Below are 14,095 nucleotides of genomic sequence, written 5' to 3'. Positions count from 1 at the left end.
AAGGAACAGTAAATCTAACTAACAATTGAACTGACATATTAACAGAACACTAACAGTATACTAACTACCTTGACTAATTAATCGGACAAGACTAACTAACTAACTAATTAGAATAGTACATAATTACTGAATCACAATAATTTTAAATCTCGTGTATAAAAACGGAAGATCTCTTGTAAAAAAGACATAAAACGAAAAACACATTTGTAAAGAGTTAGAAAATCAAATCTTCCCAAGATTTTAGTTGATCGCCATGATTATGTTTCCAATCGTTTTCTCTTATTACAAAATCCAAATCACAGAATATCTCCTCGGCTGTATCACCCTCCCCTTCTTCCACCCCATGCTCGCTCGCTTTTATTGTAGTTCTATAATTAACACAATACACAATATATTACTATAACAAAATGATTTCAAAGTATATTATGAAACAATGCTTTCAATACTCGTTTGTTTTGGTATGCATAAGAGCTAGCAAACCGTAAATAATTATTTCTTCTTGCTTGTTTTCACTATCCAATTGTCTCTAGGTCCCAAAAGTGGATGTCCAATTGCCAGTCCGCGACTCTGCAAATCTTCCTCTCCTATGGCTTATGTTACTACGAAGCCCTCATCAACTTGTTGGCATCTTTGCCTTGGTCATCCTCATCAAAGAGCACTCAATCAAGTCCTCCGCAAAAATAGTTTACCTTTTTCTCATTTTAAGCCTAGCTTATTTATGTAGCCCTTGTCAACTTCGCACAAACATTCTTTAATCTGTTTTGGATTAAAGAGATAAAACAGAAAAATAACTAAGAGAAATGTTGATATTTCATAGATAGATCTCCAAAACACAAACTCAAGAGATGCTTAATAAAGAAGGGATTCAGAACCAGTAACCAACTAGTAATATTAGGGACACATAGCAAAACAGCCTTTTAAGATTCATAAATAACAGCCATACATAACCAAATTAAGTTACTACGCACGCGGCACAGTTGCACTTGTCGCATCAGTAATTAGCTTGCTTGCAATTTGATAGCACGAATAGACTTCATACACAGCCAATTTCACCTCCTCCTCTGATAGAATCGAAGACGATTGCCAATTAGGACGCATTGAACCTTCACTAATGACAGGCTTCTTGATATCAACGCCAACTTCACCCAACAACTCTTCTAGTGTACTACTCAGCAGATCTGGCTTCTTACAAAGCTTACCACTCAAATAACCAACATGGACGACTCTATTCAATACTATTTTTCGCTGCTACTTCCAGATATATATGACTCAGTAGAATTCTGGCTTATGTTTCTAGGGCCTATAAAAGTGATAGTTTCGTCACGCAGAAACTCCTTAAGAGAAGAGGGGATATCAGTTAGATTATCCAACAGCATCATCCGATTAAATTGAATAATTAGGCACCGATTTTTCACATGAAACAGCAACAGATCTCCATTATTCACAACATCGATTCCAACAAATGGATCTGGAGTTTTCAATTCACTCTTAAGTGCCGAGATGCTACTGATCACGATAGCTTCCCGGTCAGTGACGGTTGTGATGACAGTCTCCTCACCAATTTTCACATTGTAAGTGCTCGCTTGAACCAGCCAAGAAAGGGGCAAGCACTCTGATGACAATGACATTTTCACTCTTAATATTGTTGGTCATTTCTGTTACTACGTATATATATTGGTAACTTAGCTTGCACATACCTAACGTTACAACTTCTTCTTGAAAAGTGTAAGTTGATACCTAAATATCTTCACCTAGGTAGAGATGAAGTGATTTTCCAATGGCTTTTTATTTACTCTATTTCTTTATATCATTCACATTCACGGTTTTGCAAGGATCATCTAACATTAATCAGGCGTGCAACAATATGTAAAAATATAAATGTGTGTCTTTTAGATGACCATATCATTTTTGTGTAAAAAACAAATTTGTAAAAAGCTATAATTTTCCATATAAACTAAGAAGCTATAATCGTCCATATATCCCCGAAACACCTATACCGAAAGTTCAGGTACGAACTTTATTTTGTTTACATGTCAAAGTGGTCACTCTTCTCTATTTAGTGTATTCCCTCCGGGGCGGACTCAAGGGTGGCAGCTGACACTGCTTCGTCGAAAATTTTAATCAATATATATACATATATATCAAAAATAAAACAATTTGTATATATAATATACTATGACAGAATGTAACATAAATTTTCAAATGGTTCGCTGGTTAAGAGCTTGATTAGTGTAGCACTCTCCTGTAGTTTGAACCTCAGTGGCAGCAAGCTTTTTTGCATTTATTTTGAAAAAGAAAATTGTAAGCTATTTTTTTTAAACCTCGGTGGCAGCAAACTTTTGCACTTCTTTTTAAAAAAAAATGTAAACTATTATTAATTGAAAAACGCTTATAAAAGGTGTTAGAAAGTAACAAAGTTTGTTTATTAATAGCTAAAAAAAATAGCTTTCGCCTAAAGCAATTTTTTGAATTTTTTTTTTGAGAAAAATACATTATTTGCTTGGCCGGATACTAATTGTTTCTAGCTCAAAAATGTTTTCTAAATTTATTGGTACAAATACAAATTGTTTCTCATCAAAATAATTTTTTTTGGAAAATATTTTTGTAAAAATAATACCTTTTAAAAATAAGTTTAATTTTAGAAGTTTGGCCAAACGGGCTATTAATCACACTAAATCTAAAACTCTAACGTTCAAAAATGGGTTATTCTTTCTTCTAATTTGTTTATATGTTCTCTTTTTTAAATGATAACACCGCTTATAATAAATCCTACGTACGCATAAATTCCACGTAATAGTTATTAGTCTTAACTTTTCTTAACATTTATGAGACATGGGTGTTCACCGCTTGTCTTATCAATAGAGGTCATGGGTAATCGCCACTTTATCAATCGTCATTAGTACTATTAGTCATTATTTGCAATCATCACCACCAACCGTTATGACATCCACTAATCACTATTGATAATTATCCTCATTAATCAATATTATATATCACTAACTATCATCAACATTCACCATTTTTCTCAGAAACGTTTCAAATAATCAAATTGTTGATATATGTTTCAGAGTTTTGGCTTCTGCCATTTAAATGGTCTTTGAATGCAATTCGCAGATGTTAGGTGAAGATTAGCCAAGCTTTCTCGAACAATCATGTCAAGGCAGTTGTATCAAAGGTAGCTTCCCAGTTTGAGCAGGACAATAGCAGGAAGGGTCAAATTCTTGCCTTTCTTCTCCCTCATTGAAGATATTACGTAAATTAATATTTTATTAAATATAATGAATTAAACTTAAATTAAAGTCGAAAGAATTTTTTTTATAAGATAATTGTTCGCTTTGAAATCAAAAATGGATTCGATACAATTCACCAGAATCTAAGAAATGATCAAATTAGAAAAAAAATCATTTCTATTTTGATTCTCTAAAAATGCAAGTTTCATTTTTGAATGAAGTTAGACGATACAACTCTTATTAGTTTAATAGTTTACCCAAGAGTTACTGCAATATCAATGAAGAACATACTTCCTATATCTCAATTTATACGATTTATTTTTTTTCTTTTTAGCCCGTCTAAATTAAAGATAACATATTTATATATTTAGTAAAAAATTAACTTTAAAATAACTATTTTATCCTTAATGAAATAATAATGGGAATTTTTTGTAGATAGACTATAATAAACTTAGTTATGCTAATTTATAAAGGTGAAAATTGGTGTCAACTTTAGGGGGCCACGGATGAGTTTGGCCTAGTTTTTATGATTAATTTAATTAAAATATACTAAGTTGAAAAATATAAATCGAATATTTTTTTTAATATTAGTTAAGAACATGTGTTTATTAATTAAAATATTTTTTAGAGACAATATACATCTTAAATATTTACTTTAATATCATTTATAAAGGTCCTTATTTGTCTAATATAAACTTTTAATTTTGAATAATTAATTTATATTTTTAAATTTCAATATAACCTTATGATTATATTTATGCAACCAAACAGTACACTCTAGGTTGTGTAATTATTAGACTGATAATTACTACCCTAGTAATTACACTAATTTCAATTATTAAATTATGTAATTACTAAGCCGGTAATTATGACCTTAGTTGTTAGTCAAGGGGGTCGTAATAAAGCAACAAAGCAAATATTAGGCTAAAGCCCAAAGCGTATGCCAGCAGATTACAACAATTTCAGCTCCAAAATGATCGATTATAGGCTGAAGTTCAATTGTCTTATTTAACTGTTTGTGTACATCTTTTTTTTCTGTTACTAGTTTTGACACACGTGCGTTATACGTGAAAATTAAATTATGTACCCCACTATTTTTAAAAATAATATGAATATTGCTAAATAAAAATTTAATCACTCTTAAAATCTCTTAGTTACACCTCTTAAATAAACTTTCTACTCCCTTCTGTTATGGAATGGAAGAAACTAAAAAGATAAATTAAAGAGAGAATGAATGATAACTCTTTGTATTGATTCTTGCATTGATTTAAATAGAAGAGTACATCCCTATTTATAAATAATTAAGGAGAATCCTTATTAAAAGAGAATCCTTCTAGATACTAAACTAAAATAAAACTAAATATTTTGCAATTAATGTAAACCCTAGACTTAAAAGGAAATTAAATACTATAAAATAATTTTAGACTAAAAAGAAAAAGTAAAAAGATTCTACCAAATTTCAACATTCCCCCTCAAACTCAAGTTGATATATCTAACTTGAGTTTGAACACTTAATTATTCTTCAAAAATATCTTCTAATAAAATTCATCCTCACATTCTTCTTCTACTAGTAATGCTTGTGATTTATCTTGAGTGTCTTTGAACTTGCACACTTTTGTAACATGACATGTTTGTTTGCAACTTCCGCATACTGCATCAGATCTCCACCAACAGAATTTTTCCAAATGTGTTTTCTTTTTGCAATATTTGCAAGGAGGATAATCTACTTTTCTTTTTTGATAGTTTGCATAAAAGATACCTTCAACAATTTTATCTTGTTTGAAAGCTCTTCTTTGTTCTTGTGCTTGAAGAGCACTTATCAATTCAACAATAGAGATGGTAGAGAGATCTTTAGACTCTTCCAAAGCAGAGATTTTAGACTCAAATCTCTCGGGAATAGTTACAAGAATCTTTTCAACTATTCTATTATCTTTAAAATCCTCACCAAGCAACCTGATTCTGTTGACAATCAAGGAAATCATGTCAGAATAATTAGTGATAGTCTCACCCTCTTGCATCCTAAGAGATTCAAAATCTCTTTTCAAATTCAGAATTTGATTTTGTCTGCCTTGTTCACTTCCTCAGTACTCCTTCTCAAGTTTTTTTCAAGCTTCTTTTGCTGTCTCACATGCAATAATTTTAGAAAGGATTGAATCTGCAACTGAATTTTGAATTACAATTTTGGCTTTGTGTTTTTTGATTTTCTCTTCTGAGTAAAGTTTGATTTCAGCATCAGAAGATTTTTCAGTGAGTTGTTGTATGGGTTTGTCTTCCATTACAACTTCCCACATATCATAAGCCTCAAGATAAGACTTCATCTTAACTGCCCAAATTTGATAATTTTCACCATTGAAGATTTGTGGGGCATTGAAAGAAAGAGTATTGCTTGTCATGGTTTGAAAAATAAGGTTTAAAATAATATAGATTAAAAATTGGTTAAAAGTAGCCCTGCGTTAAAAATAAAAGCACGGGTTAAAATTGGCCCTGCGTTAAAAATAAAAGCACGGGTTAAAAGTGGGTTGAAAATAGATATGAATTAAAAGTGGTTGAAAGTTCTTCTTCAACGAACTCACAGATCCATTAAGATCAATGTAAGGCTTTGATACTACTGTTATGGAATGGAAGAAACTAAAAAGAGAAATTAAAGAGAGAATGAATGATAACTCTTTGTATTGATTCTTGCATTGATTCAAATAGAAGAGTACATCCCTATTTATAAATAATTAAGGAGAATCCTTCTAGATACTAAACTAAAATAAAACTAAATATTATGCAATTAATGTAAACCCTAGACTTGAAAGGAAATTAAATACTATAAAATATTTTTAGACTAAAAAGAAAAAGTAAAAAGATTCTACCAAATTTCAACACCTTCCCCATAGTTCATATCTTTTTTATTATTGTTTTGTAGGTGTATTTACTTTTAATATAATATAATATAAAAAATTATTGATATAAAATATAGAAGATATATTAAATTGGATGTTTTAGCTAGAGTATTAGATTAATTTAACATTCATATCATGGAGTGTTCTAATTTTACTGAACTTTGAGATTGTCAACGTTTGTAAATCAAACTTGAGGTTTTAAGAAGAGAAAAATAGAAAACATAAAAAACTGTAGTTTAAAAATGTGAAAAAAAAACCCTCCATTTATAGTTAAAAATATGTAGTATTAGCATGTGCATATTGTTTCTTATCATAGAAATATAGAAGATCTACGAAATTGAGTATTTTAAGATGAATAATAATAATAATTATATTTTTTTAAAATGTAGTTTAAAAATTTGATGAATCCCCTCTTTTTACAGCCAACAAAGGGTAGTGTACGAAAAACTGCTTGTGGTGCCTTATCAAAAAGAAGTCACAACCCTTTAGAAAAGTCACAACCCTTCAGAAAGGTCAACGCTCATAGGAAAAGTCATAACTCTTCAGAAAAGTCGCAACCCTTTGGAAAAGTGACAACTCTTTGGAGTTGCAACCCTTCGGAAAAGTCACAACTCTTCGGAAAAGTCGCAACCCTTCAAAAAGGTCACAACTCTTCGGAAAAGTCGCAACCCTTCAAAAAGGTCACAACTCATCAGAAAAGTTATAACTCTTCAAAATTGTCACAACCCTTCAATGTGAAAAGTTGTCTGCCTTTAATATATTATAATATAATACACATAAATAAATATAGTACAATATAAAATATAGAAGATATACTACATTTGGTGTTTTAAGTTGGGGTTATTATAATAATTTAACATTTAAGTTATTAGTTTATTCTTTTAAGGTAGTATAGTAAAAGAAAGATAGATATAGATTGGTCTAATTTTTTTATATGAAATTTTAAAAAATCAAGAAGACTTTTAATATAAGGATCATATGTAGAATATATAAAAATGTCTTTTAATTTTGTGGTCTTAAAGATGCGTCCTCACCCCAAGAAAAAAGAACATTTTATATTAAACTGAATAAAAATAAAAGTACAACAAATAAATTTAAAACGAAAGAGTACTTATTTGGATTCTTCAAACAAGTTTTTTGATCAAATACTTTTTCTCCATTAGTTTGAGACTTTTCATATTCTGAACACGAAGTTGTAGTTTGTGCAACCAAAAATCATTAAACTTCTTGTCAAATAAGAGTTCCTGCAAATGTATATTTTATGGCTATGAAAATGAGTGCATATTAATTATCACGATACTCTTCTAGTTTGAAGTTGAGTTATTTTATTCTCCTTGTTGCATCAATTTTTATTGATCTATCTAATTTACCAACAAAAAAAATATTGTAATTGCATAATCGAACAACTCTCACAATCTTCCTTGTTATAAGTAGAAGACTAGAAAACTTACAAAATTCGTAGTTTAAAAGTGTGAGAAACCCCCTCTATTTATAGACAGCAAATGATAGTATGAAAAGATGCTTGTCGTGTCTTTTTAGATAAGTCACAATTCTTCAGAAAAATCACAACTTTTCAGAAATGTCATAACTCATCAAAAAAGTCACAACTCTATAAAAAAAGTCACAAGCTTTCGGAAAAGTCACTACCCATCAATGTGAAAAGGTGTCTGCTTTTAATATAATATAGTGTATATAAATATAATATTAAATATAGAATATATAATAATAAATTGGGTGTTTTAAGTTGGGGGTAAAATAGTAATTTAACATTCATGTTAGGGAGTTCATACTTTTAAGTTAGTATAGATATAGATTATTGTTGTCACTAACAATTATTTCAATATGGGCTGATGTTTATTGTATAATATATTTGTTTTTATGCGAGTTCAATAAATATGATAAACAAATTATTAAGATATAATGATTTTAATGTAATCAAAATTAATCTTCATTAAATCTTAAAACACTTTTTAAATTAATAAATATTAATTTATCAATTAAATTATATATATACAAAATAATAATATTTCATGGTTTCATCTATATTAATTTAGTGAGGTTTTATTTTAGAGAAAATCAATGGTAATTGTGTCATAAAAGCTTTTGACCGAATGACCAGATTTAAGTTGAAAAAACTGTTTGACAACTCCAAAATTCCTTATTAGGAAAAGCTTATTAAGGCAATGAAAATAATCAGTCTTAAATGATATCAAAATAATGACTAACGAAGAAGAAGTTATTGAAAATTACTAATTATGGATAGAATAGAATGAATAAATAATATGATTAATATTATTTTTTTTGAGATATAATAATTATTTCACTACCATTTTAAATCTGCTTTTGATAAATTGCTAATAGCAAAGTATTTTCTTGTTTTCTAGTAGATGCCTCCAACGAAATTTCCTTGTAACCTTCTTTGTATACCATTTTTTATTTTCGTTCTTTTTAGACTGCAAAATTGAATTCAGAAATTGGATTTACTTTTACTTTTTTGAAAATTGTTTTAATATAACTATATAAGTGTCCGAAATGTTGGCAATTCTATTTTCTTTCCTTTCACAAAACATAATTGATAACTTTCAGTTTCTTTTCCATATTATATTTGTCATATTAAGAAAAAAAATTGATTGAGAATCATATTTAGAGTGAATTAGCATTAGACTATTTGCATGCCTAGTTTATTTCAAAAGGAAATGATATAATTACCACAATCTTGACCTAATAATAATAATCAAATTGTTGTAAATGAATTAATGAATGTCCATTGTACCCTTTTTATGTCGATAAAAGGCATTGTAACTTGTATGGAAAAACACACAAAAATAAGGAAGATAAAAGTTTTCTATTTTATCTCTCTACTACATTCTTCTCTTCTTGGTTGTTATTAGTTTAATTTTAGTACTCAGTCTTTATTTTTTAACACGTTATCAGCACGAGATTTTGTCATCTCAAAGTTTGAAGACTAAATTTAAAGGCTAAGGTACTATTATTTTTCTTCTCTTTATTATGGCTAATCTTACTAAACTTGAGTTCGTTGCCCTTCATGGTTCGGACAAGAACTACCTTTCATGGGTACTGGATACTGAAATCCATTTGGATGCAATGGGTCTTGGAGACACCATTAAAATTGAAAATAAAGCATCAAAACAAGACTGTGCTAAAGCAATGATATTCTTACGTCATCATATTGACGAAATTTTGAAAATTGAATATCTCACAGTCAAGGATCCACTCGTTCTGTGGAATAATTTAAAAGAAAGATATGACCATTTGAAGATGGTCATTCATCCAAAGGCACAATATGATTGGATGCATTTAAGGTTACAAGACTTTAAGTCTATTCACGAGTACAATTCTACCATGTTCAGAACTACTTCTCAATTGAAACTATGTGGAGATACGGTTAATGGTGTTGATATGATGGAAAAAACGTTCTCCACCTTTCATGCCTTGAATGTGCTTCTACAGCAACAATATCGAGAAAAGGGTTTCAAGAAGTATTCTGAACTGATTTCTCATCTACTCGTGGCTGAACAAAATAATGATTTGTTCATCCTACTTGATCTACACCATTTCCTGAAGTGAATGAGGTGTATGCCCACCACGCTAGGCGTGGAAGAGGTCGTGGACGTGGACGTGGCCGTGGTCGTAATTATGACCAAGAGCGAAATCCTTTTCCCGGTGTTAATCATTCACCAAAGAAAAATCACTATCAAAAGGGAAAGGAAAAGATGAGAAACGTGAAGCAGTTAAAACAAATTGTTTTCGATGTGGTGGAAGAGGTCATTATGCACGTGATTGTCGTACTCCTAAACACCTGATTGAGCTTTATCAAGCATCACTAAGAAAGAAGGATAAAAATCTTGAAGTTAATTTTATCACTGATCATGTTGACATCACACACTTGGATGCAACAGATTTCTTCACACACCCTGAAGGAAAAATAGATCACTTGATTGGGGACGGTTCTGTGGATGTGAAAGAATAATCATGATTGATATTTGTTAATAATAATATTATAAATATTTGTCGTTTTGTACTAGTCATAATGTGGGAAGAAAATAATTAAAGTACATATGTTTATCCATGTATATTCATCAAGTCCCTTTGTAAAACACCTATGGAAATGTGAGTTGGAATGTTATAATGATTTGGAGAAGAATTGGAATATATTAAAGTAATATTTTCTTCTTATCTTTTGTGACTATAAAAGGAAATATATATAGTTATATTTAAAATAAAAGTAGATGCACTATCTAAGCACTATCTAAATAAAGCAAGTGAAAACAACTTTTTCTTTTGTCACTCAAATATCCTTTCAAAATAATAAATAATTAGATAATTATATTAATACTTATTTTAAACATGTTAAATTAAACTAAAGTTTAGTGTAAAGGTTTGGGTGGTAAAGATCTTGTGCATTATTAGTATATGATCATTATAATAATTCAAATGTCATTTTAACACTTCCATTATTTATTATATTTCATAAATTATTTAATAGAAGATAATTAATGATTTAATAAAAATTTATTTCATTACTTTTGAAGAAATGGATAATTCTCCAAGCAAATTATCAAATTATGAAGCCATTTGCTTGATTGATTCTGATACAACACACGCGATATTCAAAAATGAGAAATATTTTTCTCATTTAAATATGGGCAATATGAATGTTACTACGATATCTAGTAGTGCTAATTTGATCAAGGGCTTCGGAAGAGCCATTATAATTTTGCCCAAGGAAACTAAACTCATAATAAATTATGCTATGTTTTCTCCTCAGTCTTGGAGAAACTTATTGAGTTTCAAAGATATTTGTGAAAATGGTTATCATATCAAGACAATTAATGAATTGAATCTTGAATATCTTGGTATAACCAAAAATGTCTCCGGGCAGACATATGTTGTAGAAAAATTCACAGCCTTATCTTCTGGATTGTATTGGACAAAAATTAGTGCAATTAAGACACATTTTATAGTAAATCGGGGGTTTACTAATTTTGATACCTTCGTACTTTGGCATGATCGTCTGGGACATCCTGGTCTATAATGATGAGACGAATTATAGAAAATTCAAATGGGCATCCATTAAAGAATTTGAAGATTCTTTTAAATGGTGAATTTTCTTGTAATGCATATTATCAAGACAAGTTAATTGTGAGACCATCACCAACAAAACTCAATATTGAGTCCCCTGCATTCTTGAAACGTATACATGGGGACATTTGTGGATCGATTTTCAAAGTGGGCTATTTAGATATATTATGGTCCTAATAGATGCTTCTTCTAAATGGTCTCATGTGTGCCTATTGTCATCTCACAATTTGGCATTTACAAAATTATTGGCACAAATAATACGATTACGGGCACAGTGTCCTGATAATCAGATTAAGTCCATTCGCCTTGATAATGCTGCAGAGTTTTCATCCCAAACATTTAATGATTATTGTCTGTCGATTGGGATAAGAGTTGAACATCCTATAGCTCATGTTCACACTCAAAATGGTCTGGCTGAGTCATTAATTAAACGACTGCAGTTGATAGCAAGGTCATTACTTATGAAAACTAAGTTGCCCACTTATGTGTGGGGTCATGCAATTTTGTATGCTGCAACACTTATACATCTCAGGCCGACAAATTATCATAAATTTTCTCCATTGCATTGGTTTTAGGTCAACAACCCAATATATCTCATCTAAGAATTTTTGGATGCACTGTATATGTGCCGGTAGCACCACCACATCACACTAAGATGGGACCCCAAAGAAGGTTAGGAATATATATTGGGTTTGAATCACCCTTTATTATTCGCTACCTTGAACCACTAACTGGAGATATGTTCACAGCCCGATTTGCAGATTATCGCTTTGATAAGACACTTTTTCTAAAATTAGGGGGAGAAAATAGTGAAATTAAAGGAGAAATTTTGTAGAAAAATTCAGCATTGTCTCATCTTGATCCTCGTACTTCCATTTGTGAGCAAGAAGTACAAAAGATCATTAATTTGCAGAAAATTACAAATCAAATGCCAGACGCATTTACAGATTTGAAAAGGATTACTAAATCACATATTCCTGCAAAGAATGTCCCAATTCGAATTGATGTCCCTGTAGGATCATCTACTAGTGTCATAGTTAACGAGTCAAAAGCACACCTGAAGTGTGGTAGACCATTAGGTTCAAAGGATCAAAACCCTAGAAAAAGAAAATTAAAAGGTCAAAATGATACTATGAAAAAACCTCATATAGAAAGTCAAGATGTGAGTAATTCTAGTATCCTTGAAGGGATCAATGAGCTTGAGACTCAAGAAAATAACGAACTATTCATAAAATCAAGTGACGATGAAACAAATCTAAATCGCTCAGAAATAGCGGTGGATTATGTTTTTGCATACAATGTTGCATAAAAAATTATGTAAAATAGTGAAGATCTTGAACCTCAATCTGCTGTACAATGTCGACAAAGAAATGATTGGCCAAAATGGCAAGACGCAATTCAATCAGAATTGAATTCACTTGTCAAGCGCAAAGTTTTTGGGCCTATAGTACAAACACCTAATTGTGTTAAACCTGTTGGCTATAAATGGGTTGTTATGCGGAAAAGGAATGAGAAAAATGAAATACAAAGGTACAAAGCAAGTCTTGTTGCACAAGGATTTTCTCAAAGGCCTGACGTCGATTATGAAGAGACATACTCACCCATTATGAATGCAATAACATTGCATTATCTCATTAGTTTCACAATCTATGAGAGACTTGAAATGCATTTGATGGATGTGGTTACAACCTACTTTTATGGATCACTCGATAATGAGATATACATGAAAATTCCTGAAGGATTCAAAATGCCCAAAGCATACAGTTCAAAGTCTCGGAAAATGTACTCAGATCATTGTATGATTTGAAGCCATCGGACGCATGTGGTATAACCGTCTTAGTGAGTATTTATCTAAGGAAGGTTATACAAATGATGTGATTTGCCTATGTGTGTTTATAAAGAAAACAATATCAGAGTTTGGTGTACTTGTTGTTTATGTTGATAACATAAACCTTATTGGAACTCCAATGGAACTTCGCAGGGGAATCGATTATTTAAAGAACGAATTTGAGATGAAAGATCTCAGAAAGACAAAATTATGTCTTGGTTTGCAAATAGAGCATTTGACAAACGATATTTTTGTTCATCAATCTGCATACACAGAAAAGGTGTTAAAAAGATTTTATATGGATGAAACATATCCATTAAGTACTCCAATGGTTGTTCGATCACTTGATGTGAATAAAGATCCATTTCGACCTCAAGAAAGGAATGAGGAAATTCTTGGTCCTAAAGTACCATATCTCAATGCAATTGGTGCACTAATGTATCTTCTTAACACTAAAAGACCTGATATAACCTTTTTGGTTAATTTGTTAGCAAGATATAGTTCTACTCCTAATAGGAGACGTTGGAATGGGATCAAACACATATTGCGGTATCTAAAAGGGACTATCGATATGGGCTTATTCTATTCTAATGATTGCAGTCCAGACCTTGTTGGCTTTGCTGATGCAGGATATTTATCTGACCCACATAAAGTTAGATCTCAAACAGGTTACGTATTCACATGTGGGGGTACTGTCATATCTTGGAGATCTACGAAATAGTCTATCGTGGCCACTTCATCAAATCATGCTGAGATAATAGCTATTCATGAAACAAGCCGAGAATGAGTGTGGTTAAGGTCCATAATACATCTTATTCGAGAAAATGTGGTTTAAAATACGATAAAGTACCCACAATTTTATATGAGGATAATGCAGCATGCATAGCATAACTCATGGCAGGATTCATAAAATGAGATAGAACGAAACACATTTCACCAAATTTTTTCTACACACATGAGCTCCAGAAGAATGGTGATATCAACGTATATCAGATTCGTTCGAGTGATAATGTGGTTGATTTATTCACCAAGTCTTTGTCAACCAC

General features: G+C 30.8%; 3 protein-coding genes and 1 pseudogene across 7 annotated transcripts in view; 2 read left to right on the top strand and 2 right to left on the bottom strand.

The window, feature by feature from the left end:
- LOC125827363 (tubulin beta-2 chain) overlaps window positions 1-14,095 on the bottom strand; it is a 461,890-nt gene that overhangs the window by 99,157 nt on the left and 348,638 nt on the right. The window contains exon 1 of one of the 5 annotated variants that reach the window (XM_049506673.1): window positions 12,022-12,025. The exons of the other annotated variants lie outside the window; for them this stretch is intronic. The gene's annotated coding sequence lies outside the window, so the exon portion shown is untranslated. Of the gene's footprint in view, window positions 1-12,021; window positions 12,026-14,095 lie in introns of those variants that run through there. 5 annotated transcript variants of the gene reach the window in all.
- LOC125827362 (GDP-Man:Man(3)GlcNAc(2)-PP-Dol alpha-1,2-mannosyltransferase) overlaps window positions 1-14,095 on the top strand; it is a 267,662-nt gene that overhangs the window by 242,598 nt on the left and 10,969 nt on the right. The window lies entirely within an intron of this gene.
- On the bottom strand, window positions 961-1,628 carry LOC125827461 (uncharacterized; annotated as a pseudogene).
- Window positions 9,128-9,942, top strand: LOC125827460 (uncharacterized). The gene is made up of 2 exons (XM_049506776.1): window positions 9,128-9,608; window positions 9,704-9,942. Exons 1-2 carry the CDS (start codon window positions 9,128-9,130, stop codon window positions 9,940-9,942), a joined length of 720 nt encoding a protein of 239 aa, XP_049362733.1.

The sequence above is a fragment of the Solanum verrucosum genome, unplaced genomic scaffold, assembly GCF_900185275.1.
Source record: "Solanum verrucosum unplaced genomic scaffold, falcon-dt-bn FXZP01000138.1, whole genome shotgun sequence".
Taxonomy (NCBI): Eukaryota; Viridiplantae; Streptophyta; class Magnoliopsida; order Solanales; family Solanaceae; genus Solanum; species Solanum verrucosum.
This window is presented reverse-complemented; position numbering and strand designations above follow the sequence as displayed.

Bases quoted from the DNA above. Each gene is read 5' to 3' on its own strand.
- LOC125827460 (XM_049506776.1), top strand. From the start codon at position 9,128: ATGGCTAATCTTACTAAACTTGAGTTCGTTGCCCTTCATGGTTCGGAC. The intron at 9,609-9,703 runs GTTTCAAGAAGT...CATTTCCTGAAG, and splicing joins GCAACAATATCGAGAAAAGG to TGAATGAGGTGTATGCCCAC.